Genomic DNA, 27,831 nt, shown 5'->3' on the forward strand with positions numbered 1-27,831 from the left:
TGCTGATTCAAATACTTGAGATGCACTGAGGGCTTTCAGATTAACACTCACTTTTGAAATTAGTATATGGTCAGCTGCATAATGCCATATATTGCATTGTCTTCCTCACAATAATTGTACCAAATTTCCCCATTCTTTATGCAGGAAGTGCTTGAAAGAGCTTATGCTGTGCCAGAACTGGCCACTTGATAGGAGATAAATCCAAAATCCGCAGCTTCCTCAAACTAAGTTAGTTACAAGTCATTGTTTGACATAATGGAATTTAGAATACTTAAACCTTCCAATGTAAGTGCAGGGCAAGCCAAAACCATGATAAGTTTTAAGGTCTTATCAGCTTGTCTTTATGACATATAGAACAACACAGCATCTTCACTTTCACACTACTTAACCTGAGTTTGAACTTCTATTAAATTTAGTCTGAAGAACAAATGATAACTGGTTTAACTGAGAACAGTGATACAGATTAGCTACCGCATTAAAGGATATCCAGCTTCAAGTATGGGAATGGTGGCAGCACAGAAATCCTGGGATACTAAACTGCAATTTGAAGCTTAATGACTCTGGCATCACTGTCTTTCATCTCAGAACAGGGCGCAGACAAGTCCTATTTACTCTGCAAGGGAAAAGTTCTATTCAGAAAAAGTTCTCTTAACAGAAGCCATTTGAAATCTTAGCATTTATGCAATTCAGATCATTCTAAAGATGAGCTCAATACGACAATCACTTTCTGTAGCCCGCTGTTAAATCAGTAGTGGTATAATGCTTGTCACTTCAGTGTTTATGGTATTGCGAGAAACTAAAATAGTATCCACTTTTCAAAAGTAGGAAACTTTTTCATATACTAGCATCTTGAAGCCATCTCATTGACAAAACCGAAATCTATTTAATAGTTTTACACTTATCCATTATAAAAACTGTAGAGATACTGATGATCCTCTGTGATATCCTCTGACACTTTTAAGAAAGTTTGAGAGAATTTCTTGGAATGACACAAGAACTCATGTCATTTTCAGTCAGTACAAGTGCAAGGATGATTATTAGTTGTAAAATCTCAGCATTCAAGTACCTAATATCTTGACAAAGCAATCAGCAAGAGTTGCATACCTCCATTCTGTGGGATGCGAATATGCCACAGAAGAAACAGAAACAGACAACTTCAGTATCTTTTTTTTTTAATTAATAACTTCTTGGTTCAGGAAAAAAAAAAAAAAAAAATCACAAAAGAGAACTGGAAGAACTACTCTCCACCTTCTTTATAAAAGAACTTCCTCAAAGACAGAGACTATACACCTTGATTACCACTACGTCAACCCCTACCATAATCACCTTGGTTTCCGTAACATCTATTCTACCACATTTCATGCTCAGCTTCCAAATATCTCTTATAAAGGAGGTGGGGATGTGCTTTAGACAGGTTAAAAATATGCTGCACCTTTACAGTATTTAAACAATTACGCCAAGCATAGTTCATACATTTAGCACATTAACTATCACCTGGTAACCATACATTTAAAAAGGTCTAATGTATAGAGTATGTAATACCCATGACAGATACTCTTACTTACTTAAGAGCATATAAAGATCAGGATTTATTCACCTCTGCAAGTTAATTTCTCATCTCCTCCTGGTACAATATAAATGACAAAAAGATCCCTTCATTCCATTGCACTACCGCAACCCTATATGCATAGAAAGGCAGATTAATTATCTGTAACAGGGAAAAGGAAGAGGGGTTTAAAAAAGGAATTGAAGAACCTCTACTGCACAGGTAGTTTAGCTGTTAAGCACATGAGTTTTGTTGTTTGCTTGGGGTTTTTCCCCAATTTTTTTTTCTCCAAGTCACACAATACATCCCTATACAAACACAACTTGAGTAAGTGCAAGAGAGGTTGTACATAGTACTGTAGACATGTTATTCTTGACCAACAGAAGAACTTCAGCACAAGAGGCTTGAACACTAGCACAGTGGCAAGTCTGTGCTGAAAGCCCATCTGGGGTGTGGAAAGTGGTGAATGAAAACATGAAGCACATTTCTGCATATAATGTGCAAAGGCTTGATCTCCACAACTGCACTCATTTTGCTACATGCACAGCCAGAGATGAAAAAGAGATCAAAACCAGCCGAGAATGGTTGTCCTGAGAAGATACAGTAAGCATTAAAAAAAAAAAAAAATCTAAACATAAAATACAAATACAGAAGCCACAGAACATTGTTAATAATACTAAAAGACAGAAACACACTGCTGTTGTTAAAAGAAGTTTCAAGTATTATTCCAGATCCAATTTCAATCCTACTCACAGGAGAAAATGCCCAGAGATTAGGAAGAGAAGTCCACACCAAAGTGTATTTTTAATAGCATACAGGCATGGTCAACAGACCCATCCTTGCGACAGCTATTTTGAAAAATAAAAATCTAAACAGAAATACATCATTCTAATTATCATTCATATAAAGATGTGCATTACTGGAAATACTTGTTTAATCCACTGCAACCAGTAGACACGAGGTGCTGCATCATTTGTGCTCCATTCTATCAGAAGATTTTGTGTGTACACTTTTTAACATTAAAGTATAAATCCTGCTCATAAAATAAGGCATACTTAAAAACAACATGGTATCTACAGAGGTAACTTTGTATGCTTTCTTCTCGTTCTGTTCACGCTTCTATATATGATAAAAAATGTTGGTCCCAGTTGCGTTTGTCACCATTACTAACAGGTTATGATGAAACAGATCAATTTGGGGTGTGGTGGGTTGGGATTTTTAATTTAAATGATGCTTGGGACATCTCCTGAATGAGCTCTGTAGAGGCATGGCAATAAAATCTACTTTTTTTTTTTTTTTTACTGTCAGTGACACCAGTGTTCCCCTTCATCATCCCCATCCAGAAATGCCACCATATTGCTACAATTTGTCCAAGCTGAATTCTTTTTTGTAAGATTGTTCCTTCCAGTAAAGCTGCTATATTCTGTTTTAAACTATAACTTTCTCTACATTTTCACCAGTGTATGCATGCTAGAGAACAGCTGCATGGCAGAGGTACATATTTAGCATATGGTATCAAACATAAAAGAAATAAAAAGAACCAGTGTGTCCTACTGGCTGATCTACATCAAAAGCACTGTTTGGTCTTCTGATACAAAACATTACAGAAGGAATATTAGCAGAAGTCTGTTCTGCTTCAAGTATTACCCCAACTTTAAATGTGATTTTCAAATTTTTGTGCAATTTTTTGTAATTTAATATGAATAAAAACATCAGTATGACTAAACTAAGAAAAAAAACCCCTGTACTACTTCCACTGTAACACTGCACATATGGTAGAGGCTTCAAGCTGAAACAGCTGTTTAACAGATGAATATTCTTTTAAAGTGAATATTAACGTGGTTTCTAGCACAAATGCAATGGGTAGTGACAAAGTATCAGACTACCGCAAAATGCAGTTACAAATATACACTCACAATTTCCTTCTTAAATATTAATGGCTCTTGAAATATCCATCAGATACTTTTACAAAACATTTCTATTTTAACTCTAAGGAATTTTCTTAGTTTCTTCACAAGTAGTGCAAATACACTCCTTATTCTTAGGTTGTCCCAAGATATGGCTGGTTTTTGTGCGTGTGTGATTTCTGTTTGTGTTCTTCACTGAAGTGATACAGTGACACTGTATCCATGAGGATGGAATGCAATGCTTGCTGGACTTTCTTGTAAAAAACCCCAAATCTACCTTATTCATGTACAGCTGTAAAATTCTACAAATGAAAAAGTTCACACCAGATTACCTGATGCAAAAGTTATTGTTGCCCTGCTATGGGGGAACTGAGAAGGTCCCCTGAAACCTTAAACTGTACAAGCAGTGTAACAGGGTTTTGTCCCTTCTCTACAGACTACAAGTATTCAGTATTCAATTCTTGAATCGTGTTTGTTCACAAATGTGGTTGAATTTCCTAGGAGAAAGAAAAAAAAAAAGTAAGTATTAAAATGCAACAAAGTTCTCAGAAGCCAACAAGAAAAATGAGTCAGTCTCTTTCAGAGTATTTTAAATGTTAAACAGTTTAAAGCAGAACATTTACACACTAACACACCTGTCCTCCAGAACCTGTTTAAATTGTACTCTACTATCATGACATCTGTAACAGGATTTTCAACATCTCTCCTGCCTAACCCCCTGTTAAATATATTAGACACACAGAAAACCTGTTATTAAAAGCATTCCTCTATACTTCTGCATACTTCAAAACCAGGAGGCAATTAAACCAGGAATCAGTGAATTAATTTTGCCCTGTGAGACATCAGTAATTTTCAGTAGACAGCATTACACAAGTCACTAGGCCCCAGAACTAACCAGGCCAGTAATCCATTTCAACATAAACATGTTCTTTCACTGGCTTAGAAACATCTCACTATTCATTCTTTATTTTTCTCTTACTTGGATTATGCATCCCCTGATACATAACTAAAACAGGAGTTGGCGTGTTGAGTGTGTATATACATATGTGTGGAAGAGATGATGCAAAAGAGACCATGAATTTTCTCCCCCTTGTTGGTTTAGATAAAATATTAGAAAGAAACGTTGCTTATATAACCATTATGTAGTACAACATTTTAGTTCATTTAAAAAAAAAAAAAGGTAATTGAGTATCTCTAGAAACGAATGGTACAACAGGATTGTTTGCTTTCATGGATTTTAGGAACTATGAGTAGCAGCCAGTGAGTTCTAGGAACAGCTAGTGCTTGAAAGAAAGAAAAAATAGGAAGAAAACCTGAGTCATTTCTGCTGTAGATGGAATCATTCACCACAATATGAAGAAAGACAAGTGGTGAGTACTTTGATAATGAATTAACTCTAACATTTCAAAACATAACCTCTGGGAACACAGACAGTCTTCTAATGTGAAGTTATATGTAACAGTGGCAGTTTGAATTACATCTGCAACTTAAATCCCAAATTATTTTTGAAAGGTATTTGGTAAAACCTCTGACTTTGTAAGAGGCTGAGAATGAATATTTTACAACTCCTTCTTATGATCTGCTTGCCTGAGCTATACACACTATTTATTTTCAACCCATAGTACCTGCAATATTAAAGGAAGTATGTTAAGTATGTATACTCACTGCAGCGTTAGAAAGATACTGCAGAATATACTATTCATTAAAGCGGTTTCTCAACAAGGGTTAACAGCTCCTTTATCTTAAAATGCACTGAGAATTTACAGAACTATTCATAAAGCAGCTAAGATTTTTCTACCCTCTCTAGAAGTAGGTAGATAATACTTGTTTTGTTTTCCAAGTCTCTAATACTTGTGGTAGCACATGTGCATCTTTTCATAAGAATTAAAACACACTGGTTACCAGTGGCTGTGGTTTTTTTAATCAAGGACCTCGATTTATTTTGGATAGACATTTGTCATGAATGATCAGATACTAGAAGTACATGTCCCCTAGATGTACTAAACCACATGAAAAGCAAAGGGTTAATCTCTTTTCAGGCTCAGTGTTTCAGCTTTGCCATATACCAGATTGCTTGGGTCAGAAGCATAAAACCTAGAAAATCCTTCAAAACCAGGAACTGCTGAGCCACACCAGGTTCCTAATGTTACATGTTCCAAACTTCTCTTGCTTTTCTTGTTGCAAATTATTCCCACCAATTTACCCCTCCAAGGTACGTTGCACTTTACTAGAAGAGTCTCTCATAGTTTCAAATGGAAATCACACCAGGCTAATTATTGTATGTACAGTGCTTTTAAGAAGCACCCAGTCACAAGCAAATGAGAAGCTGCTTCAGCGGGAGAAGAATGGGAATGAAGGGGGAGTTGTGGGCGGAAAAGACTCCAGAAGTGTCAGCAATGGGTTATATCAACTTAAAAGTGATAGCGGTGCCCTTCTGACATGTGCGAAGGGGTTGTTTCAAAGTTATGTTAAAAATGACAAAAACAACCCCAACCCAAAGTTGGCCCAATTTTGCTTATGCTACAATGGTGTTACTCATGCAGCTTCTGGCATTTTAAAGCTTTGGTTTTTTTTGCTGTTATTGTTTGTTTGTTTTTTTTTTTACAAATGAAACAAACCCAAGAACCACTTTCTGAATTATCAGACTTACATGGCATGATGTGCTTTGACCTGAGTTCGACAATTGCGTCCCCAATAGCAATCAGGACGTGATGTGACAGTCACTACAAAAAGAGCAAATGAAATGCTACATTTATTACATAAGTCATTAAATAAGGTGATGTAGATTATTAAGACATTGCTAATTGTAGTTACTCATCAGAGCAGACTTTGTAGAGAAACAAGACATGATTGGCAAGAAACAATTGTGAACTATACTGGTTCACCTTTCTAGAAACAAAGCAAGCACTTAATGAAGGACAAAAAAACTCATTCTGAATATTAGGCTCATGCAGACTTAAGATGAAAGGATTTGGTTCTCAGTGCTGTCAACTGAAATGGTACCATTTATTTTAATAGAGATGAACTTTACAGTTTAAGACACCGGGCATATGTCTAGATACATTTCCATAATAAAGAAAAAATTATTAATTTGGGTAGAGTTTTGGGGGTTTCCCCACTTCTACATACATTATAACTCAACTGTCCAGAAGGCTGTTACATTAAAATGGAAAGCAGTACTAAGGAGAAGCAGGTAGACTGACTCTCATTATGCACACAAGCAGAGCTCTCAACAGTTAAACAGTTAAAGACAAGGAAGCTGTTGCTAACAAAGGTACTACATGGACAAGAGTAACATTTAAAAACAGATTGTTGGAAGAGCTTCTGTTTCCAACAGATTTAAGACTGAAGGAGGCACAGTTGCTTGCATGCTATTTTATATTAAAACTGTAAATGTGAGCAGATTTAGAATTAATTTATGAAAACATTCTTGTTTCTAGTTGAGAGCTGATAACATGTGAAATTGTTCTGGAGGCGCATAATTATATGTATTTAAATAGGAAAATAAATTAAATTACAGCAACTAGTTCCTGTTGACTATATTGTGGATTTTACTGAATTCCTCTTTTCACTATATAGATACCTTTATCCTACTGATGAGAAATCCTACTGAAAGAAAAGGTTCCATTAGGGAGTCTGACAATAACAATATGCAAACTTAGCAGCTGACAAGTAAACAATCAGCATAAGATACTAGCCCTGCAGAGAAATTTGTACTGGGCTACACAAAGGTGCTAAAACACCAAGGATACAAGGATAAAACAGACTTTAAATTACTTTTCCCCATTACTAAGCAAAGAGATCCCCACCTGGCAATTCAGCAACAGGAATATTCTGCCTGTACTGGTAGGCAAGTTCTCGAAAGCTGCGAAGGCCACAACAGTAGCAAAGCACTGTGTTCCCAGTAATTCTGTAATCTGAGGAGAAACCCAATTTGTACATAATGTCAGTGTAAGGCCTGAAAAAACAGATTTAGTGAAAATGCCATGATGGCATTGGTTATGTACACAGAACTTAAAACCTCTTCGTAGTATTACTGACAAAGAAAAAAACATGTACAAAAATGAAGATAACACACCTGACAACATAAAAACTCCTCTTTGAAGAGCTAAGAGACTTTCATTTAACATATTTTTCCACGTCAAACCCCTGGATGCCAGGTAATCCTGAAAAGAGCAATTGAAGTGTGTGAATTAAGGAGTGACCAAGCCATTTACTCTCAAATATTTCTGAATCTGTAACTAGGTTTTTCAACATGGGTTGATGATGGTTACAAGTAAATATCTTCAAACTTCATTAGTGTGATACTTTTGGATCACCAACAAACCCTTCCATTCAATCTCTCTTCTTCAGAAGATCCCCACTTTTGCCAAATGAATGCAAATAGATTCACTTCAGCCACACTGTCATATACCTTAAATCAAGATTTTATCCAATTTACCTAATTTAGGTAACTCTTGGTTTTGTACAGGCAAAACATTTTCTATGCAACCTAGCATGAAACTCAACTTGTCTGGGACAAAATATTTAACAAGCCTTATTTTCCTGGAGTATTTTCAGTGAATTATTTTTTCCCTCAATTAGTATTTTGGATGTTTAATTTTAGACTGTCAAAACTGGCTTCCCTAACAAATGCTTCACACAAATAAAATTCTTTTATGATTTAACAACCAACCATATCTGAATTCTACAGTGTATCAGTCATTTAAACTCACATTCCAAAATTATATTTAGAATTTCTGCCTTCTTGGCACCTGTCAGACATACACATCAGGGAAGTCATGCATCAGGATTGCATGAAAGTGATTTTGTTATTGTTGCTGTTAATTTGGGTGGTATGAGAAGAACTCAGGCTAAATGGAATGCATCTTTAGAATACAATGCCCTCTTCACAGACTGAAAGACCCAAATTATCACCCCAAAGTACTTCCTATCCAGACACAGTAACTTTGGTCCAGCTGATCATTTGGGGCTCATTAAATTTGCCTTTTAGAATTAGGTGCTGCAAGTGACAATGCTGCCACTGTAACTGTTAGGCAACATATAACTAAAAATTCGTGAGTGAATACATCTTAAAATTTGTACATTTATGTATGATGAACAAAGATAATGATTTTTAAACATACCTTTAGGATATCTGACTCGTAGTGGTTATTATTTAGGACTCCATCTAAACACTTATCACCAAGATTTATTTCTAATCAAAACAAGAAGAAAAAAGTTACTATTTCTTCCCCCAATGTCTCCTACCCCCCATTTTTCTGAAGTTTTTCCTGAAATAATGTGCACAGAAGGTTTTTTTTTTCCTGAAATTATGTGCACAGATTTATGTGAGCACCAAGTAAATGACTGCATTCAGCATATGCTAGAGCATGTGATATATCACTTCCAAAGGCAAGAAGAAGACACTGAGATTTTACATTTTCACCTTCAGCCCACAAACACTACTACTAAGCGGCACAAATTAACAGTGCTATTAAGGCATATTCTATTAGCTTCAAACTGCAGCCAAGGAATTTCAACTGTTCTAAATTATTTTTAGAAAATGTTTAAAAAATTGAGTTTCAGAAGGCTGCATGTTTAACAGCAGACGGTTCTTTTCTGATCAGTTAACATCAGATGTTCGGTGCTCTTGCACTGATTTGTACAATTCTCTTACTAGGGTGAAATGCACCATGATTATTTTTATACTGGAAAGCACTGTGCTCCTCAAATGTAGTTTTCAAGCCCAATACGGTATGAAGAAAAGAAGTTAAATCCTCTCAAACTTAAGACACATACCACTCAATAATTTTTTTTCATGTTTGTAACGTGAGGACACAGCCTTTGCACATTTGTGCTTCAAACTAATCTATTAAGTTTCTTAAATTACCTAAAGCTCAAGACAGACATTATTTCAAAGTGAGCACACTCATAAGAAATAGATTACTTCACAATACCACAGAATGGTGCCAAACAGCCAAAACATGCCATCCGAGTGCAGCCCCAGTATAAGTGACAGAAGGGTTGAAGACAAACTGTACCTGTCAAATAACAAAGAAAACCCCCATGTAAGGATCTGAACACAACAGCCCTCATAAACATGGCTGAAAAAGTACAGCTTTCTCATTTAAAATACATCGTATACAGTAAGTTTTCAAAGGAAGATTCTTTCATGCTGTCAGTACAAGAGTCCAGATAAAGAACATTCAAATAAATCTACTTTGAAGAGTATTCTTTAATGAAAAATAAGGATTTCGTTCTATAGCCAAAATTATAATAATAATAAAAAAAAGTACACACATTGCTGAGGAGCAACATGAGGATTCTGTTCACGCTCTGCTCTTCTATCAGGCATTGGCTGAAAGCAGCAGGTGCATATTACATGACTTCCTTGAGCAGGACACACGTACTCCTGGACAGCTAGATGAGTTTAAAACAGAAAGGACAGACTGAAAAAAGGACACAATAGCAATCTGGGCTAAGAATCTTGGTATCAGCCACATCAAAAATCTGAAAGTAAAGGCAAGCAATATAATTTTTAGAAAGATTCCATGAAAGAGCAGCAAAATGGAATGGCATTCAGACTTCTAAACTACACAGGGGTGTAAAATATTTCAATATGTAAAACAGTTTAAGAATACCAATGATCAGCAATCTATTTTGGACAACCCCAGAAAAGCCAGGGTCAAATCTCATTATATTTACAAAGACACCTATGTGAAGTGGTGTTACTCTTGCAGTACTGTAAGAGTGAGCTTGCTTAGTTCACAATTTAGTTTATTGTTACAACTTAGTTCATTGCTTAGTTCTGGGGAGTTGGACTAGATTATCTTTAATGGTTCCTTCCAACCTGCAGGGAAGTTAGCAGACGTAGATGGCGCATCTCCCAGTGCTTGCATTCCTCCTGCTTCTGTCTCTTGGCCAGCGCCAGGCAGTGTTGGAACAGAGTGTCTTCGATACCCTGGGCACTGTCTGCACACTATATATGGTTGACTGAAAGAATAAAATAGGCTCATAGGAAATCACACCCAACAAATGCAAATATAACTCATATCCCTACGCTAGACAAGGTTGGTCCTACTTTCAAAGTTTAAATTTGGAATTTCTTCATCCAGTAACATATGGAAGTTTACGTAACTCAGTACGTCACAGCCGTGTAATTGTAAAGTTGTAAAAGACACAAACTTTGTGTTTTGTAGTATTCTCCAAATAGTAAAAAAGAAAAAAAAAGTGATATGACTGGAAGTGAGATGAACAAGAAAAAAGAGGAACAAAGCTGGAATAATTATCTACATGAAGAGTTCTTCTACTCCCCTCCAGAGATACAGCAAAAAATGTTTGCTGTTGAAGATAAAGAGAAGATATTTTGGTGTCTGGGAATCCCTAGGTCAGGCGTCAGCTGCTTCAGTACCATTCACCTGGTGAAAGCAGCATTTTAAACACGTAAGAAAGCATAATCATTGCAGCTGCACTCACAGAGACTGCTTTATCTCCTCACAAGATCTTAGTAAGAAACCTGTTTTCTCTAAAGCAACAGCCAATTCATAATTGGAAAAGGTAATTTCATGTATCTCACATGAAGCTGTTGTACAAGTCAGCATAGAACTGTTGGCCATAAACTGAATCTTGCTGCACTTGTAGTAAGTTCTAAATTGAATTACTTTGTGTTGACTGTTTAAGGTTCGGTAAGATGGCCTATAGAATTGCCCAGATAACTACTGGTAAGAATGAACTTAGCTGAAAACAAAAGTAAGATTCATTCTGGCAATGATCATGGAACCACTACCAGAAATAACAGCATTTGTGAAACTAGCTCAGTTTGTGGGTTTGTGCATTCAAATGTAAGTAAATCTGAGCCAGTGCACAACTTAAATACACATACCTGATATCTGAAGATTCACTATCTACATCTGACAATTCCAATAAATCTTCAGAACTTCCTTCCTCATCTGAAAAAGATCTCCGCACCTTAGGTTGTAACATGTCTTGAGTAATTTTGTTTCTAGCATCCATGCTACGTACATCATCTTCATTACGACATTTATCTGGCATGAGAACCAAGTACAAATTTCAAGAGAAAAGAACACATCAGATCCCTTATTTCCATTTTACTTCATTAACGTAGTTGCAATTACTGTGTTTTCATTTCCATAAAACTTACTTTTGAATAACCAAGTTACAGAAGCTAAATTCCCCCTCTCTGTTAACCTAAGAGTAATATGAGGCAGGCAACTTAAGATTTTGTTTTCAAGAGGTCATGATCAAAGTTAATTAAATCCATATTCAAGTACATTTTTCAGAAGTATCTGAGTTCAGGCAGCCTCATCAGTCAGTGTGCTCTATTTGAAAAAACCGATATCCTTCTTAAGTACCAAAATAAAATTCAGAATTCTTCACTTACTCCATTATAGTATTAAATCACCTGTCAATTCTCACCCAGTATTTGAAATAATGTGTCATGTTAAATGCACTTTTTTTCTTACAGCCATATCAGAGAAAACAGCAGAATAATAAAGCATACACAGAAATTTATTAGTAAAAATTTGTGCATAAATCAGTTACACAGCTCATGTGTGCTACACACACTTCAACTTGCCTGGATGCTGAATCAGATAAGCTTCAACCAAGTTGTTCAATATGTGATTTTTACAAATACGTTCTACCGGACAACGACAAGTTGGACAGAGAGATGATCTTTCCATCCATCCTGAGTAGCAGGCAGCACAAAAAGTATGCATACAAGGCTGCAAGCTGGAAAACACAATCATGAAAACAATGAAAGAAACAGTCAAAACACAAATCTTTTTTTTTTTCAGATACATTCATAACAGTCAAAAAAACACCCCAAACCAAAACACAACTGAAAAAAAAAAACCCAGAAGATTAGCACTGACTATACAGTTTGGATGCATGGGAAGGAAGAGGACTCAGAAGGGCTTGTGAAAACCCCTAAGTAGCCTGGCCTCCTCAAACAGTTGTCACCACTTATTTTATTACCACATGATTACAGCTTTTGTCAATCATACATACCTCACACAGTCATGCAGCAGTTCTTGGCAGATAATGCACGTTAACGTTTCTTCCATCTTATCTGGTTTCACATTTGATGTTTTTGCATCTTCAGAGCCAATTTTAATTATACATTCATTTGGAGCTGCTGGGGAAAGATTTGGACAAGTATCTTCATCTACAAAGACAGAAGATTCCACAGTATGTAGGAAGCTTTTTTAAATTTATTTTTATTTAAGTGTTAAAAAGAGACCTGAAAGATGTACAGAGATTCCCTGCTCACTGGAAGTGGTCCTACTAAAGGTTCTTGCTTTGCACATAATTGCTTCTGCTACTGCAGATATTACTTTTACTGGCCCAAAAATCAAGTCAGTAAGAAACAAAACACAAACTGAAGAAGGGCTGATGATAGCTGACCTGACTCAATTCAGGATGGGGAGTGAAAGGGCTGCAGACACGGAATGAGAGGGGAATTTTGCTTTTCTTATTTAATATCAAAACATAAAGTAACATTGTGAGGAGGAAAAAAGTTACTCAGGCCCTACCAACATAAACTTTCAAAACCTTCTAGGTTTGGTATGTGTGCATTTTGAATGTATTTCACATTAATAAAGAAAAATAAGCACAGATCCTGATGCTTCTGTTAATTTCATTGGGCTTCTATGAAAAATGGACATAGCTTTAAGTTCCTGATTAAGTTTTTTAACCTAACTTTCAACAATAGCATTAAAACAAATGAGTACAGGGTAGGCTGCGCAATACTAGTAATATACTAGCCTCCTTTTAGTTTCTTCTTAGCAGGTTCCAAACCTTCCTCCTCCCCTGTTCTTTGAGAATCTGAATCTGCTTTTTCTTTGTCAGTGATTTCCGAAGTGATTGCAGAAGTTTCAGTATTCATATCAAGCTTTTTATCTTCGTCATGCAGTGCTCTTAGACACACTGATTCTACCATGGGGAAAGCAGGCACAGAAGTGAAAACTGAGGACTGTGATCCTGCAAAACAAAACCAGAAACACGAATGTAGTTGCATACATATTTGTGACATGAAAAACCAAAAGGTACTCAGACACTGATGATGCACACACATCGATCCAAACATCTGAACAGGAAAATATGGAGCAAAAAAAGCTGTGTCTGTGTAACTACTCTAAATGCATCCTGAGCCAATCTCACTAATTGAAAGACCTAGGGGAAAACAAGCTACTAGTTTTGTAGCCCTACTTAAAACACCCATTCCTTTTTAAATTGTATTTATTCATAAGACTATTATCCATGCTAGGTCTTCCCAACGAAGATGCCAGGCAGAAGATTTATGCCATTTTGATCATACCTAACAGGTCAGGATCACAGCAGAGGACAAAGCTTTTTTTCATAGGAGCATGTTATAAAAGTCCCAATGAACTGTTGACAAACGCCATTTTCTAGAGCTGTTCTTGCTTCAGTTCTATTTCAAGCATTGTGCAGCACTCTGGTATTCCACGCACCAACATAATACAAGATACTAGACTAGGGATCCCTTTGGTATATTTTGGCACTAGAGCTCTAAGCAAAGGAGAGGGGACTGGTGACTACCAGCAGTAACAGTGACAATTGGGTTAGTTTCTCAGAATGACTGCATGAGCACAAGCACTCATATTTACTTAATTTGTTATATGAGCCACAAAGACCTCTTAATTTTCAAAAGTGCTCCGCTACAAAATCATAAAGATAGAACAGTTTGGGTTAACATGCATTTTCTGCCCCTCTGAGCATAACGAATTCTCTCAATTGCCTTACTCATCCACTGCCTACTCACAGAAAGTTAAAATGCACATATCCAGCTAGTATTTTCACTAGAACTTTAAAAAGCAAATGCTAAAGAGCCAGATAGGCCAGAGATTAATCTGTTAAAATTCAAAACTGGAGTTACAGTTGATGGGATATCAAACTTTAAATACTTGACACAGTCCTTACCAGATGTAGAAGGATTATCCTGTTGAACAGATGCAAACTCATTAAGAGAGGTAGAAGAAGCATTAAAGAGGTTAGATGTAGAAGTAGATGGCTGTGGTTCCTCATAGCAAGACTGAGTAGCTGATGGTGATGAGGTAATTTGGGTCTCATCATTACTTCTTCCTGTATTTGAGGTATCTTTGGTCACATGGCATTGGTTTTCTATATTAACTTCTACAGTTGGAAAGGGGAAAGGAAAGAAAAAGATCTGTGTGACAGTCACCACAGCACGGCTTCAAAATTCCGAGGAATCAAACTCTCTCAAGAAGGGACATCAGTCATTGGAGCATAGCTCCTCTTCATGGATCTTGAATTACTTTTCCTTACCTACTGGTTCTTGAGTCGCCTCATGTTTTGTGTTTAAGGATTCATACAGATAAGCAACATCTGAAAGTTTAAAAAATACTGATCAGAATCTTTAAACAAAAATTCACTAACCTTAATATCACATAACCAATGAAAATTCTGCTGCCTCAAGAGTTCTCATTTCCCAAATCACTGATGAACATCTTTAAGACAAGCGACAACACTGATCATTCATGAAATCTTTTATTAATTTTGTTCCATTGCAAAAACTGAGCACTTACACCTAAATGTTGGTCCCTGACTTCTATTCAGTTAACATGTGAAAGAACATTATTTTCTGCCCAACAATAGCTAGGCTTATTGAAAAACCTCTGGGGAAGGACCCTCATTAATTTATTTTTTTAACCTAATTATGTTATTTCCATTACATCATCCTAAAAAGAATTTCTGGAATAATTATAGGCATGAGAGGGATGATTCTTCTTTAAGACCACATAAATATTTTTCCAGGTTTACTAATTCTACTTTCACTATAGGGCTATGCCCACCTGCCCCCATTTTTCCTTTCCTCTTCAAAGGAAAAAACAACAACCAACTAAAAAAAACCCAATACAGAACAAAAAGCTTTTGCAGCCTTTCCTTCTGGTGCCCAAAGCTGCTTTAATATGAGATATAAAGTATCACTAACTACCCCAGCAATTTGACTTTGAAAAGAAGCATTGGGCATATGATCAGGACCTCATTAGTTACCATTCCACGCATTAGTTCTTCCAAAACTACTTCTAGGCACATTTCAATTGCAGACAGTTGCTCAGACTTGTCTCTGTAAAAACTGGCACATCCATGACCTCTTGTAGAGAGAGTTGTTTTTAAACAGTAGCAAATTATTTGCCTTAAAATTGAGTAATTCTGTTTTATTTGTACTGGTATTTCTTTTTTCTCATTACTCAAAAAACCAAAACCAAAACAAACACTAAGTGTGCCATTTCCAAAATATCATTTACTTACTGTTCTCTGGCTCATTTTTTCTGTAAACAACATAGATCACATCTCCAGTCTGTAAAGGGTATGTCTGCTTCTTAACCACTTTCAGCTTATTAATGACTGTTCCATTAGTACTATAAAGAGAAAGAAAAGATAACTTAGCATAAATGTTTTCATAACTACCTAGGAAAGGAAAACACAAGATATTTTTAATGAAGAAAAACTACAGGCTCTCAAAAAGCAAAATGTGAGCTAGGATGAAAAGCCCAGAAACAAAAAGTTGCTCTCAACGACAGAAAGGACTTCAAAGCTCATTTGCAGCTACTGGTAAAGAGATGGTAGCTGACAAACAAACAGATAAAAGATCCTAGACATTTGGCCAATATCTCAAAACAATTAGATGATTGTTTCTGTACAATAATCCCAACCCTTTAAGTATAAAACAGGAAAGCATAACAGGAGTTCTTTTCAACAAGTTTTAGGTTGTTTTCCAGTTAAAACTGGGAATCTCCTAGGACATTCTGCAAAGGAACTTTACCTGTGCAGTCAGGGATGCCACACTGCCTTAATTTTTCTCCCCTCTTGCTTAAAATAGTAAGGAACTTAAAATTCTGAGGCTATTTAGATTGTTTGCACCTCGTATGTGAGAAGTTAATAAGGTGGAAAAACAGTTACACATAATGAACAAATGAGTTGGAATACATTATTTCGACAAGAACTTCAAGAGTCGTGGAAGAAATTAAATTGGGAAAGAGGAGACTGCATTTCTGATTAACAGAGGTATCTCCTTCACTATGGGTGATGTTTTATACACAAGCTATTAGTGTTTTATAACCAAGTCAAGCTTTAAAGTTCTGAATAATTCCAACTCAGTTGCAATAAGCCTCTTTCAGGACTACAGCATTCTATAATTTCAGACTTCTGTCATTCAAAATCTCAGCAATTAGTACCAAATACAAACGAACAGAAAACCAACTTCCCCCCAGCAGAACGAGCTGCTGCACGAAACAACAACAAATCTCTGCTGCCACCTTCTGGAGGCCACCACTTGTGCCCAGAACACAGACTTCTCAAACAGGCCAGCTCCTCTCTAGAACAGAGAGACTGTTATTTAGAAATCAGCACTTTCCCTTCTCACTATTTTTCTTTTAAGAGAGACCTGGAAAATCTCTTGTTGTTTAGTAACAGAAACACAGAAAGAAAACTAGAAATTTGGACCTCTTTGGACACAAAGGCAAAAGGCAAAAGGAAAAGCAGTCCTTTTGAATCACAACTGCAAGTCTTGCAAGATCAAAATAGCAGCTCTTGCTCTTACCTCTGGAACTGCTTTTATTATCTACACGGTTGAATCAACTAATCGAACATAAATAACAAAGAAAAAAAAGCCATTTTAAACATCAAGAAACAAACAACATCATCTTTGGGTCACACTGACATGTGCTCTATTAAGGAATCTTCAAGTTTCTCTTCTAAGCAAGAAAGCTATTTTAAGCCTGTCTTTTTACATCAGTCATGCAGATGTTGAATAGCGTGAAAGACAGAAGTGCTAAAGAGCCAGCAGAAGAGACACATCACTAAAAGAAAGCAAAGTTCAGCAATTAAGGAAATTAAGAAAAAAAATTTAGTCTGTTAGAAACTATACTAATTTTTAACTTAATATATGAAAAAGATTATGTCAAAGCAAAAATCACACCTCTTTCAATTGTCAAAGAAAGAGAAAAGTTTACAACAATCCCTAAAATGTCTCTGAGATCCTTTAACAAAACTAGGAAAAAATGAATTTGACCTCCTTAGTTTTCCAGAAGGCAAAATGTAACATGCATCTCCCATTTGCTGTCGTTTAGATCTTCTTTGGTAATAAAACAGCTAAACTCAGGTAACAAGAGCTGTCTTTTACTGAGCCTTAGCAATTCCTACTCCTAATATGTCAGTTAACATAGGGAAAAAAATGTCACAACAGTGCATTTTATGAAGCTGCTCTGTCATGACTGGCAAGTTCCAAGACGGTTATGAGGGACAACAACTCTAGTGAGGTATTCTTGGAAAACATGATAATTATGACATTTGTACATTCTTCTGATGTTTCAAATTAAAGAAAGGTCCCCATAAAATAAGCAGAAAGTACAATGAGAATCCCAAATATGACGGCTATTCATTAGGACTTAACCTGAATTAATATCAACTGGCCATGCCAAGTGTTGACATGGAGAAAAAAAAAAACAGTACTATCAAATATAGACTGAGTTGTGAAACAATGTCATGAAAGGTCACAATTTCTAAAGAATGGAAGAAAAAAGTCAGGCCTTGACTCAATTTCAATGTAGTTGATGACACTACAGTTTGATTAATGAATCATACATTGCCTTCACTTCCCAATCCCAACTGTTAGGCAGAACTGATGTGAACAGCTACAAACTGATGTGAACACCTACATCTCACTCGGAACACACCTACTCTTAACATATGTGAATGATGTGTGCGTTGTAAGATCCTCTGGTATCCTTTGGAGAAAAAATTCCATTCTTAGTAATAACTAAGATCCATCCAGGAAGAAATACAATTTACAGTAAAGCTTCTGGGTTAATAGTTTTAATAGTTATTTGCTATTTAAATGCGTGTTATCCTGAACATACTGTAAACTGAAATGAGTTTTGAACTCTTATTAAGTTATAGAATCCCTTCTTCTAGAATCCCTACAGAATCCTCTTCTGTGTCATTCTCCATTCTTTTAATGTTCACAGAAATAGTTTTGACTGATAGGGTGAGGAGAATTGAGTTGCAGAAAGGACACCAGCACCAAGTGAAGACGAGCTTCCAATTTACCCACAGAAAGGAGTATCTACTTGCCTGCCACATGAGTATCAGCCTTGTATAGTTTCCTGCTCTGAAACACCACTTGGTACTAAGAATCCTTAAAAAAAAAAAAGAAAATCCCAGAAGACAAGAGGAGGCCTCTTTCTTTTTCAAAACAGAGAACCTCATAATCACTTTTACTTAGGGAAAGCCAATTACTGCCTCAACTGAGTTAAGTGAGCTTATATGATCTGTTTTCTTTCAAGCAGTATAAATCAACTAGTGCATGGTTTGGAAAATAAAGCAGAAACACACCCCCCAAAAAAGGGCGAGTCTGAATCTTTTATTGTACTATTTGCTAACTCTTGGCTTTTGTTACTCCCAAGCTTCTATTTACTCAATAATTTTGAGTTCTCTACACATTTTCTTTCACCTGCAAATTCATGGTAATTCTTTCCAAAGTAGATCCAAGAACTCATTATGCTACTAGGGAGATAAAAACCAGTGTTGGCTGTCTACCTGTATTTGACTATATTCTTTGGTTTAGCTACAATGCAGAAACAAAGTCCATTCAATTCAACTGTCCTGACACTAGTTGCCTCCTTCAATGCATTCCTCTTCACCAGAAAAAAACTGAGCTTAACCGCAGCAATGCTTCCAAACTATTTTCCACTTCAGAGAAGAAAAAGCTAACTCTGCAGTATTTTCCTGGGACTCTGGGCATCTGTATTGCCAAATCAAACATTCAAATATCTTCTTATTTCAGCCTGCCTGATTTTTTTGGAGCTCATCTGATATTTGGCACAAATAATTGGAAGACCCAGGAGAGCTGCCTTATGCAAGTAGTCACATCAACCCATTTAGTCTTTTAATTCAGCAAATGGTAGCCACATTTCATACCAACTCATAGGCAAGCAGAACACATTAAAGGATCTTACTCCTTTTTGTTAGATACACAGAAGCCTAACATGCATAAGCAGCTACCTGGTAGTACTCCATAGGTGCAGCCTTTCGTTTACCATTGTAATAAGCCCCACCTTTTCATGAATCTATCAGATAGAAAATTAACTTTAATTTAGTTTTGCTACTTTTCTGCTGCCTGCACCTTCTGCCTCAGGGGAAGGGGGTGGTGTAACAACTACAAAAGAAAAAAACACAGTAATGTTTCTGCATCATTCACAGTTTCTTTAGTTTGTATTATCATGACATTCATCTAAAACAATTCTACCAGCTACATGCAACTGAAACTAGGGATGGTTTCTCAAGCTTCAATTCACAGCTATGCTCTGAGACTGCCGTGTTAGGCAAACATGACCCAATTTGTTATTTAGAAATATCTTGACATTTGGGATAACATTAGAGAATGACAATTACAAGGCATTTCCTAGACATCCTAGCTAGGCCTGACACCTTTCCCTAAAACTTAGCATTCCATCTCACAGCTTCAGAGAGTACAGAAGGGATCTATCCAGGGACTTGGCTAATTTCTCTAGCTACAGCCAAGAAGTGGAGAAGAAATACATCCTCATCAAGCTTGTGGATATCAAAGGAGGGGCAGAGCTGGGCTGCCATTCAGAGGCACTCAGGAAGGCTAATGGAACGGGCTGACAGGAACATCGTACCATTGAATAAGGAAAAACCGTAAGTCCTGCACCTGGAATGGAATAACCACCTGCAACAGTACAGGCTAGAGACCAATCAGCAAGGGGTTTTGATGGATTTTATGACTAAGCATAAGATCATACACCTTGGACTTATGCCTAAGCTTAAGTCAGCAGCATGCCCTAGCAGTGATGAAGGCCTACAGCACACTTGGCTGCATTAACAGGGGTGTAGTCAGAAACTCAAGTGATTATTATTCCTCTTTACTTGGAACTCAGTAGTGCACATCTAAAACATTACATCTACTTTGGGGCTACCTAGTACAAGGGAGATTAATAAACTTGAGCAAATCCAGCAGATAGCCACTGACATGACCAGAGGTCAGGAGCACAAGACCTGTGACCCAAGGTGCTTGGGGAACTAGGGTTGTTTTTGCCTGGGAGAAGGTGGCTTGGTGAGCCACTGACCTCACAGCAGCCTTTCCAGTGCCTATGCGAATATTACCAAGAAGACAGAGGCAAGCTCTTTACTGAGGTGATAAAGGTCATAAACTGAAATAAGGAAGATTCAAATGGATGGAAAGAAAAAAAAAAAAAAAAAAATCACTGTGAGGATAATTAAGGTCTGCAATAAGGACCCTGAAAGCCTCCAAAATCTCTGTGCTTGGAGGTTTTCAAGGCCTGACTAGGGAAAGCCTAAACAACCTTGTCCAAATCCAGTGATGGCCCATCTTTGATATTTTGAACTAAGTATATGAACTCTTCCAACTTGAATGATTCGGTATGTTCCGTTTTACTTGAGGAAATAAAATACAAAGAAGTGCATTGCCCATGTAAATACCTAGAAGCGAGCTCCTCACCCTGAAAAAGACTCCTTTTAATATCAACATCGCTATTAATTGATCAAGAGACAGAAAAGGATCAAAAACTCTGCTGAAAGAAAACCATCAACTAAAGCTCGTAAATTCTGCCAGTGCCTCCCCAAATGCATATGCCATTCAACCAGGCAAGTTCAAAGGTTCTCGAAGGGCTTTTTGTCAAAAGCTCAGCAGGTCCTGGATACTAACCCTGACCTAGCATTACAATACATTTAAATGCATTCTGGTAGGTTGGAACAGGAATTCAGCATGATACCCTTAAAAACCTCAAAAGTGAGAATTTCCTCTTTATGTATGTACATCAATATATTTTTGAAATCTTCTTCATCTCTGGGTAAAATACCTTCCAGGCATGAAAAATGGGGGGAGCTGGCAGAAAGTATTGTTTCTTTACTGACTGCAATAACCTGGCAGAAAAAGAATGTGGTTTACAGAAGCATTTTAAAATGTCACAGAGTTCTTGAAAAGTAATAAACCAGAAGCTTCTGGCAATCTTAGATAAAAAAATCCTGTCAAAAATAAAGCAGATGAACATTTGAAAAATTTGAAAGTTATCCTCCTAAGAAATATGCTTCCATACAAACTTCTATCTCAAATTTTATAAAGAAAAATAGAAAACAAGCTAAAAGTCATTGGAAACCACCCACAACCCCTGCAATGCTGTTTGTACTCCCACAATAGCCTTAGAATGCTACAGGGAATAGTCTCACCGGTATAGCAAGTTCACTGAAATTCAGTATGTGAAGAAATATGTAATTGATGTTATATACTAAAAGCAGTTTCACTAAATTAGCTTAGCTTTTTAACAGTAGTTCCAGTGAAGTATGTCCTTATATCTTTCTATGTTAAGGGCTTTAGTTCTCACACCCCTAACTTAACACAGAAACACCCAGAAAAGAAAATAATCGTTCTGGTTGAACAAAAGAAACCAACCTGAAATATCAATAGTAGAAATCCAGCAAACATCATTTATTATTAAATTAGATTGAACAGGTTCTAATCTTCATCTGACATGCCCACCACAACTGCTAGAGTGCTACAGTACTTACGCTATATAGACTACAGATATTTTGAATACCAGAAAGATGTATAACAAGGACATATTTTTACTCCACATTTATTTTATGCTTTGAGATCCTCACTTCAGGTGTCTTCTTCCCTACACAAAAACCTGAGATGAGGCACGCTCATGCTTAGAGTTTTTAAGAATGCTGGCATCATTTTTTGTCTACAAGTCTAAAGAAATATGCTACTGAACTATTACATCAACAGTATTTTTCATCCAGTAGACTATGAATTCCTCTGTAAAGAAAAATATATTTAGAAAGAACAAAAAAACCACCCCAAACCTAGATGTAAAAGTAGGGAAAAAAATAAAAACCAAAAAAGAGAAGGATTTACTGTTGATGTCTCGACCAATACACAAGATTTTACTGCAAAGACTAAAAAGAAAATAAGAGCAGAAGTTCACAGAAGAACCAACCTTGTATCTTCCAATGACACTTGACCAGATTCTTCATCCACTACAATTTTACAGTGATCTCCAGACACCAACTTGTTGCCAGGAAAAGATAAGTCACAACCTTAAAAAAAACCAGATTTTCCAGTGTGCTTAAAAATACACATTACACAGACAGATTAGCATTCTACACAGCTATAAATGCACAGCAAACTGACTCATATACATCTGCAATAGTTCAAAACTTCTACTGCATATAGGCATATAGGGAGCAACACAGTGTAATATGTGATACATAAATATAAGCAGTGAGATAGCCCCAGGTGATATAGGCTTATTGCAACCATTTCAAGATGGTTTAGTTCCCTTTTCTCACCAGTGCTAGCCCTTACAGATGGAAATCAAGTCACAATTACTTTGTTCTAAAGTGGAACAGGGATAAATTCACACATATTTGAAATGTTCAATTCTAGAGACATACAACACAGAGCAGTCAGCTTCTTTTCTACATCAGTTTAAGACTGTTTCATTGGATTTAATTTCTGCTTCATTCTGGTACGCATATTGTACGAAAGTACCTGGAACCAACAGCTGATAAATACAATTTATATATAAATTTTATAAATACAATTTTCTTTTGTTTGTTTTTAAAAACTGTTGACAGCAAGATTATATTAATAAAGCCGAAGGGAGATTAAAAATCCAGGACTAAGATTTAGAGATGCAGAAGTGCGATGACAATGTTGACCTGACAGAAACCTTCCTACCTGTAACTCCAGGGCTCTGAATGAATCTAGAATCATAGAATATCTTGAGTTGGAAAGATCCATAAGGATCATTGAGTCCAACTTCCTGCTCCTTGCAGGACTACTGCAAACTCATGGTACTCATTTCAAGTACCACTCAATTTAAAATCTAGTATTTCCACTTCACTTATTTGCCTATTCAAGGCAATGCTCAAGAATCTCCACCAACCTCTTGCACAAATGACTCAAAGTACTTGCTTACACAAAAGCTACAATTAACAAAACATGATTCACTTCCATCTATTCACACTGTGGGTACACTTCATCTCAGCCTGCAAGAATGTATCCAGAAGGAAAACACTACACATGCTGATGACAGTTTATCATTTCTCTACTCCTAGTATTCAAGGAACGGTCAACAACTACAGAGTTAACTGCTGCCACACAACCTGTGATGCTAGGAAGCCCACTGAAAGCGAGCAGACTAAATTTTGTTAAGGAACATGCCAACATTTCTGTTCTATTCTACAGACTTATTTAGACTTTCACATGGGAGCAGGAAGGGCAAAGAGCTCTCAACAAGCATTTGTGATGCTCCTGAAGATTTTCTAAACAGTATTTATGACCCCAAGGTTGGTATCCTTGTAACCACTCATTAATCCATTAGCAAACAGTTATGGAATCAATAGAACATGTAAAAATCTATCTTCTTCCTGCAAGACAACCCTTAACTACACCTCAATTTGAAGAATTTACCTACAGCTTAGATAATGATAAGCAAACTAAACATACCTTTCCAAATGTGAATATGCAAAACATTTTTTCTACAATTATTAGGAAATAATAGGTAATAATGTGTGAGAAATTATCTGTATTTCTCATACAGCTACAGCATCTAGTGTTTGTTCAACACTATACAAATGTGACTGGTCAGTCAAATAGCTTGAACTGATGAACAGGAAACTGAAAAAAATCTGTCAGGGCAGAGTAAAAAAATCAAAACACTGCAATGACTGTTTTAAATACAGTAAGCATGAAATACATTAAAATACAGGCAAATAGTAAAAGCCCTGGACTCTGGGAATAAAGCTTTAGCATTCCCTCTCAGAGAAACTTTCAGTACTTGTTGGCAGTCTTCACATGGCCTGAAGAATTAAGGGCTTTTATGTGGGCGTTTTCCTTTCTGTGAAGCACAAGCATTTTGCATTGCAGTTCCAATTTATTTTAACCACAGAAGCAAAATGAGAACGTAAACAGGACTGATACCCAGAAACTCTTCTGAATCAACAATCGCTGTTTCTTATCTGTACAGACTGTCACAGACAAACTAGAAGGCACACTTGCATTTAAGCGTGCACACGTCACAAGTCGGTGAAATGAAAAGGTCAGCGTAAAACTTTTGTCTTCACACAGAGCCAAGAGGTAAATGAGGAATAAGAGACAGCCTGACAAGCACCTCCAACAGCTGAAAGCACCAAACCCCTCTAGTTTCAATCCTTCTGATGTTTTAAAGGCCAGGGGGGAGGTCTCTGCTGTCCCCCGAACACCGCCCTAACCAGCGTGTCCCTGTCCCACCTTTCTTCCGACCAATTGTCCATTCTCTTTTCAGCAGCAAGACGTGCGGCTCTGCCTCATCAGCACCCAGCCGGATCAGCTTCCCCCAGGGCTGCTGCTGCTGGCTCTGCTCGCCTCCTTCCGAGTGCTCCATTTGGATTCACATCTGACAAAAACAAACAAAGCGAACCCAAACCCCACCGTCACACAGCACCCGGGCTGGGGGGAGAGGGCTCGCTCGGGGCCGGCAGCCTCACCGCAGCCCCCTCCCCCTGCCTCTGCCGGGGGCCGGGCCCTCAGCGCCACAGTCCCGCAGCCCTTCACACCCCCGCGGGCTCCCCCGGCCCGGCCCGGCCCTGCCCGCTGCCTTTTGTGTGCCGTAGGAAAGCCCTCCCCCTAGGCCACTCGGCCCCCCGCAGCCAGACCACCCCTCTCCCTTCGAACCCCCACCCCACAGGGCCGCTCCCCGCCTGAGGGGGATCGGCCTCCCCCTTCCCTTCCTCGCCCCCTCTCACTTCTCTCAGGGCGGCGAGGGGAGGGCAGGGGGTGCCGCGCCCCCACACGCACTCCCCGGCCGCCTCCGCCCGCCCCTCGAGCCCGGCGCCCCCTCCCCTCGGCGCCAGCCCTTACACCCAGTCCCGCGGCCGAGGCGGCTCCTGTCAACAGACATTGCCACCATCAGCTGATCCTGGCTGGGCAGGGCCAGCCCTGCCATTGGAGGCGGCGCGCGGCGGCCGCACGGAACGCACCGCGGGCAGGGGCGGATCTTCCGGCGGAAACCACCGAGCCCCGCGGGCTAGAGCGCCGCGGTTTCCGGCGAGGCCGCGGCGCGCCGCCCTGCGTAGGGACGAGAAGGGCTGTAGCGGGGCTCGGGCGGCGGAGACGCCGCAGCGGGCATCTTGATTGGGGGCTCGGCGCCATCTTTGTTGCGGGCGGACCGAGCGCCTCAGAGAGCTGTAAGGGCAGCCAGCTGGGGTCGTTTAATTGGTCACATACAGGGAAAAATAATTGTAGTTTAACACTTCGATGCTGAAGAGTCGTAAATTTGCTGGCAGCGGCTAAATAAAACAAACATACCTGCTGTTTCAGGGGCATGCTTTAGAAAGAAAGTTCACACTGAGGCAGGGTAAGGGCCTGTCAGTGGCAGTTCGCACCCTGAGGGGCAGCCCCAGTTTCAGTCAGGAGACTATTAGAACCCAAAACCTGATGCAAACGGGGCAAAAGCAAGCAGTGGACCTTTCTGCACCTTAAAATTGTCCCTTTGCTCTTCATTGCCCCAACAACCACCTCATTTCCTCTTCTACAGTAAGTGGAATCTAGCCAAAAAACAACCACCACCACCAAACAAAAAAAAAAACACCCAACCCCAACCAGCGACAAAAGCATCCAAACAAAAGGTAAAGTGGAAGATCTCATTGATTCCCCAATTGCAGCCACGCTTCCCGTGGCGCTGCACCAGCAGGGCCTGCAGGGCCCATGCTCCCTGCCCCACCGCTCTAACTAGCCTGAGTGCTCATCATGCTCATTCTCATTTCCCCAGGTCCCTGCTTTGTCTTCCCACCTTCTCTGTCCCACTGGGAGCCATCTCGGAGAGCTAAAATGATGCAAAACAAATCACCCCGTCACTCACACATCCCGCTCTCACCTTAGGTCATGAAGTCCCATGGGGTGGCACCATCTCTCCCCATCACAGCCCACAGCTGAGTTACCTCCGGCAGTCGCCCCTCACGCCTGCCCGCCCAGCTGGGCCTGGGTGGTTTCCAGCAGCAGTTGCCTTTCCTCTGCCAGACCTGTCCCAGCAGTTCAAGTCTCTTCCTCACGATCTGCTGAAAGACTTCTTATTCATCAGACTTTCTTCCCTTGATCTGACCCTTGATGGAATCAATCAGAAGGAATGAAAGCAGAAACAGAACACTGGAAACAAAAACATGTGCAATCCTTTGCTTTGATACTCCTACTTGGTTCATAGCCTTGAGCTCTCAGAGTTAGCTTTTCTTTTAACCTTTCCTGGAAGCCCTGTAGATCCCCTTGGCCACATGAACCTAACAGCAGTACCAGAGAGCTGCATGGGATGCCTGATATACGCAAAACTGATCAAATACAAAAGTGTTTTGGATCTGCAGTTGAAACTGATACCTAATGCACCGTATTGCTTCACAGTCCTCAATGGCATCTGCCTTGGTTCAGCAGAAAATGCAGGCACTCATGCAAGTCAAAATTGATGCACATACTTAAGGGCTTTTCATTACTGACCTTAGTCTATAACTCCTCCCTTTGTAATAATGCTGCTGAAAAGAATTGGTTCTTTGAGGCCTGTCTGCATTCCTCCAAAAGGATTTGTCTGTAAAATACCCTGCTTGCTTTCAACTTTGTCCTCACTGAGGACTAGTGTCTTTTACATATTTGAAGAGAGGCACATCAGTGGAAGTTACACTCACTCAAAAGCATTGTCATGGTGCTTCATTTTTATTACTGCTCACAGTGACTTGTAATTGTTATCTCTGAGTGGCAGAGGAAAATAGAAGCACATGGGGGAGGCAACTTAAAGCCTAACAACCAAATCTTTTGTGTAAACCATAGCATTAGCTGAGGGAGGAAGTTGTTTTGTTATATTGTGGCACTGAGAAAACGTATTTTCCAAATATTCCTGCCAGGAGATCCCTCTGCAATCACACCAAGGAATTACTGCACCTTGGTGATAGCACAGTGCAAGCAAATGATTGGTTCAGCTCTTGCAGCTTTCCCATAGTATCCATGTAAAAAGACAGCAAGTGAAACATACAGCTAGCTTAACAAGTCCTGTGTGGATAGGAGACTCAATTAAAATTAAATTATACAACAAATTAGGTTTTAAATGCTGCGCTGCTTAGCCAGACAGACAAATAACAATTAGAGATGTACTGATCTGCTGCTATGTGCAGTTGAACAGCAGACTGCTGTAACTGCTTTCAGTGTACACTGATGACACTTCCCTCCCAGCTCATGGTAGTTTTTATGTGACATTCCAAATAAACCATCCCTCAACAGGCCCATTTTGTACTTGTCATCCTCCTGAGCTGGGCAGAATGGACAGG

At 38.6% G+C, this 27,831-nt stretch overlaps 1 protein-coding gene across 2 annotated transcripts; it reads right to left on the reverse strand.

Annotated features, from left to right (window-relative positions):
• Positions 1–1,561: 1,561 nt before the first annotated feature.
• CHFR (checkpoint with forkhead and ring finger domains) lies at positions 1,562–25,493 on the reverse strand. 2 transcript variants are annotated; one of them, XM_057414834.1, is made up of 18 exons: positions 25,390–25,493; positions 24,779–24,923; positions 22,482–22,581; positions 15,751–15,860; positions 14,764–14,823; positions 14,398–14,610; positions 13,222–13,437; positions 12,466–12,622; positions 12,032–12,186; positions 11,318–11,480; positions 10,286–10,428; positions 9,736–9,855; positions 9,393–9,476; positions 8,580–8,650; positions 7,532–7,619; positions 7,263–7,370; positions 6,104–6,176; positions 1,562–3,950 (listed from the first exon to the last, which is right to left on the reverse strand). In XM_057414834.1, the coding sequence occupies exons 2-18, from the start codon at positions 24,909–24,911 to the stop codon at positions 3,908–3,910; spliced, it is 2,037 nt and encodes a 678-aa protein (XP_057270817.1). In that variant the 5' UTR covers positions 24,912–24,923; positions 25,390–25,493; the 3' UTR covers positions 1,562–3,907. The 2 variants fall into 2 exon arrangements, with proteins under 2 accessions (XP_057270817.1, XP_057270816.1); XM_057414833.1 differs by having other exon boundaries at positions 25,273–25,426.
• Between the last annotated feature and the right edge of the window lie 2,338 nt (positions 25,494–27,831).

The sequence above is a fragment of the Pezoporus wallicus genome, unplaced genomic scaffold (assembly GCF_028554395.1).
Source record: "Pezoporus wallicus isolate ANWC-B61680 ecotype Strahan unplaced genomic scaffold, APGP_CSIRO_Pwel_v1 contig_8047, whole genome shotgun sequence".
Taxonomy (NCBI): domain Eukaryota; kingdom Metazoa; phylum Chordata; class Aves; order Psittaciformes; family Psittacidae; genus Pezoporus; species Pezoporus wallicus.

What these genes read in the sequence shown, in the direction of transcription:
- CHFR (XM_057414834.1), bottom strand. Translation starts at nt 24,911, where the DNA reads ATGGAGCACTCGGAAGGAGGCGAGCAGAGCCAGCAGCAGCAGCCCTGG. An exon ending in TCATGTTGCTCCTCAGCAAT is followed by an intron (nt 9,477 to 9,735) that starts GTGTGTACTTTT and finishes GTTATTTGACAG; the next exon opens with GTACAGTTTGTCTTCAACCC. An exon ending in TCCTGTTGCTGAATTGCCAG is followed by an intron (nt 6,177 to 7,262) that starts GTGGGGATCTCT and finishes CTCTTTTTGTAG; the next exon opens with TGACTGTCACATCACGTCCT.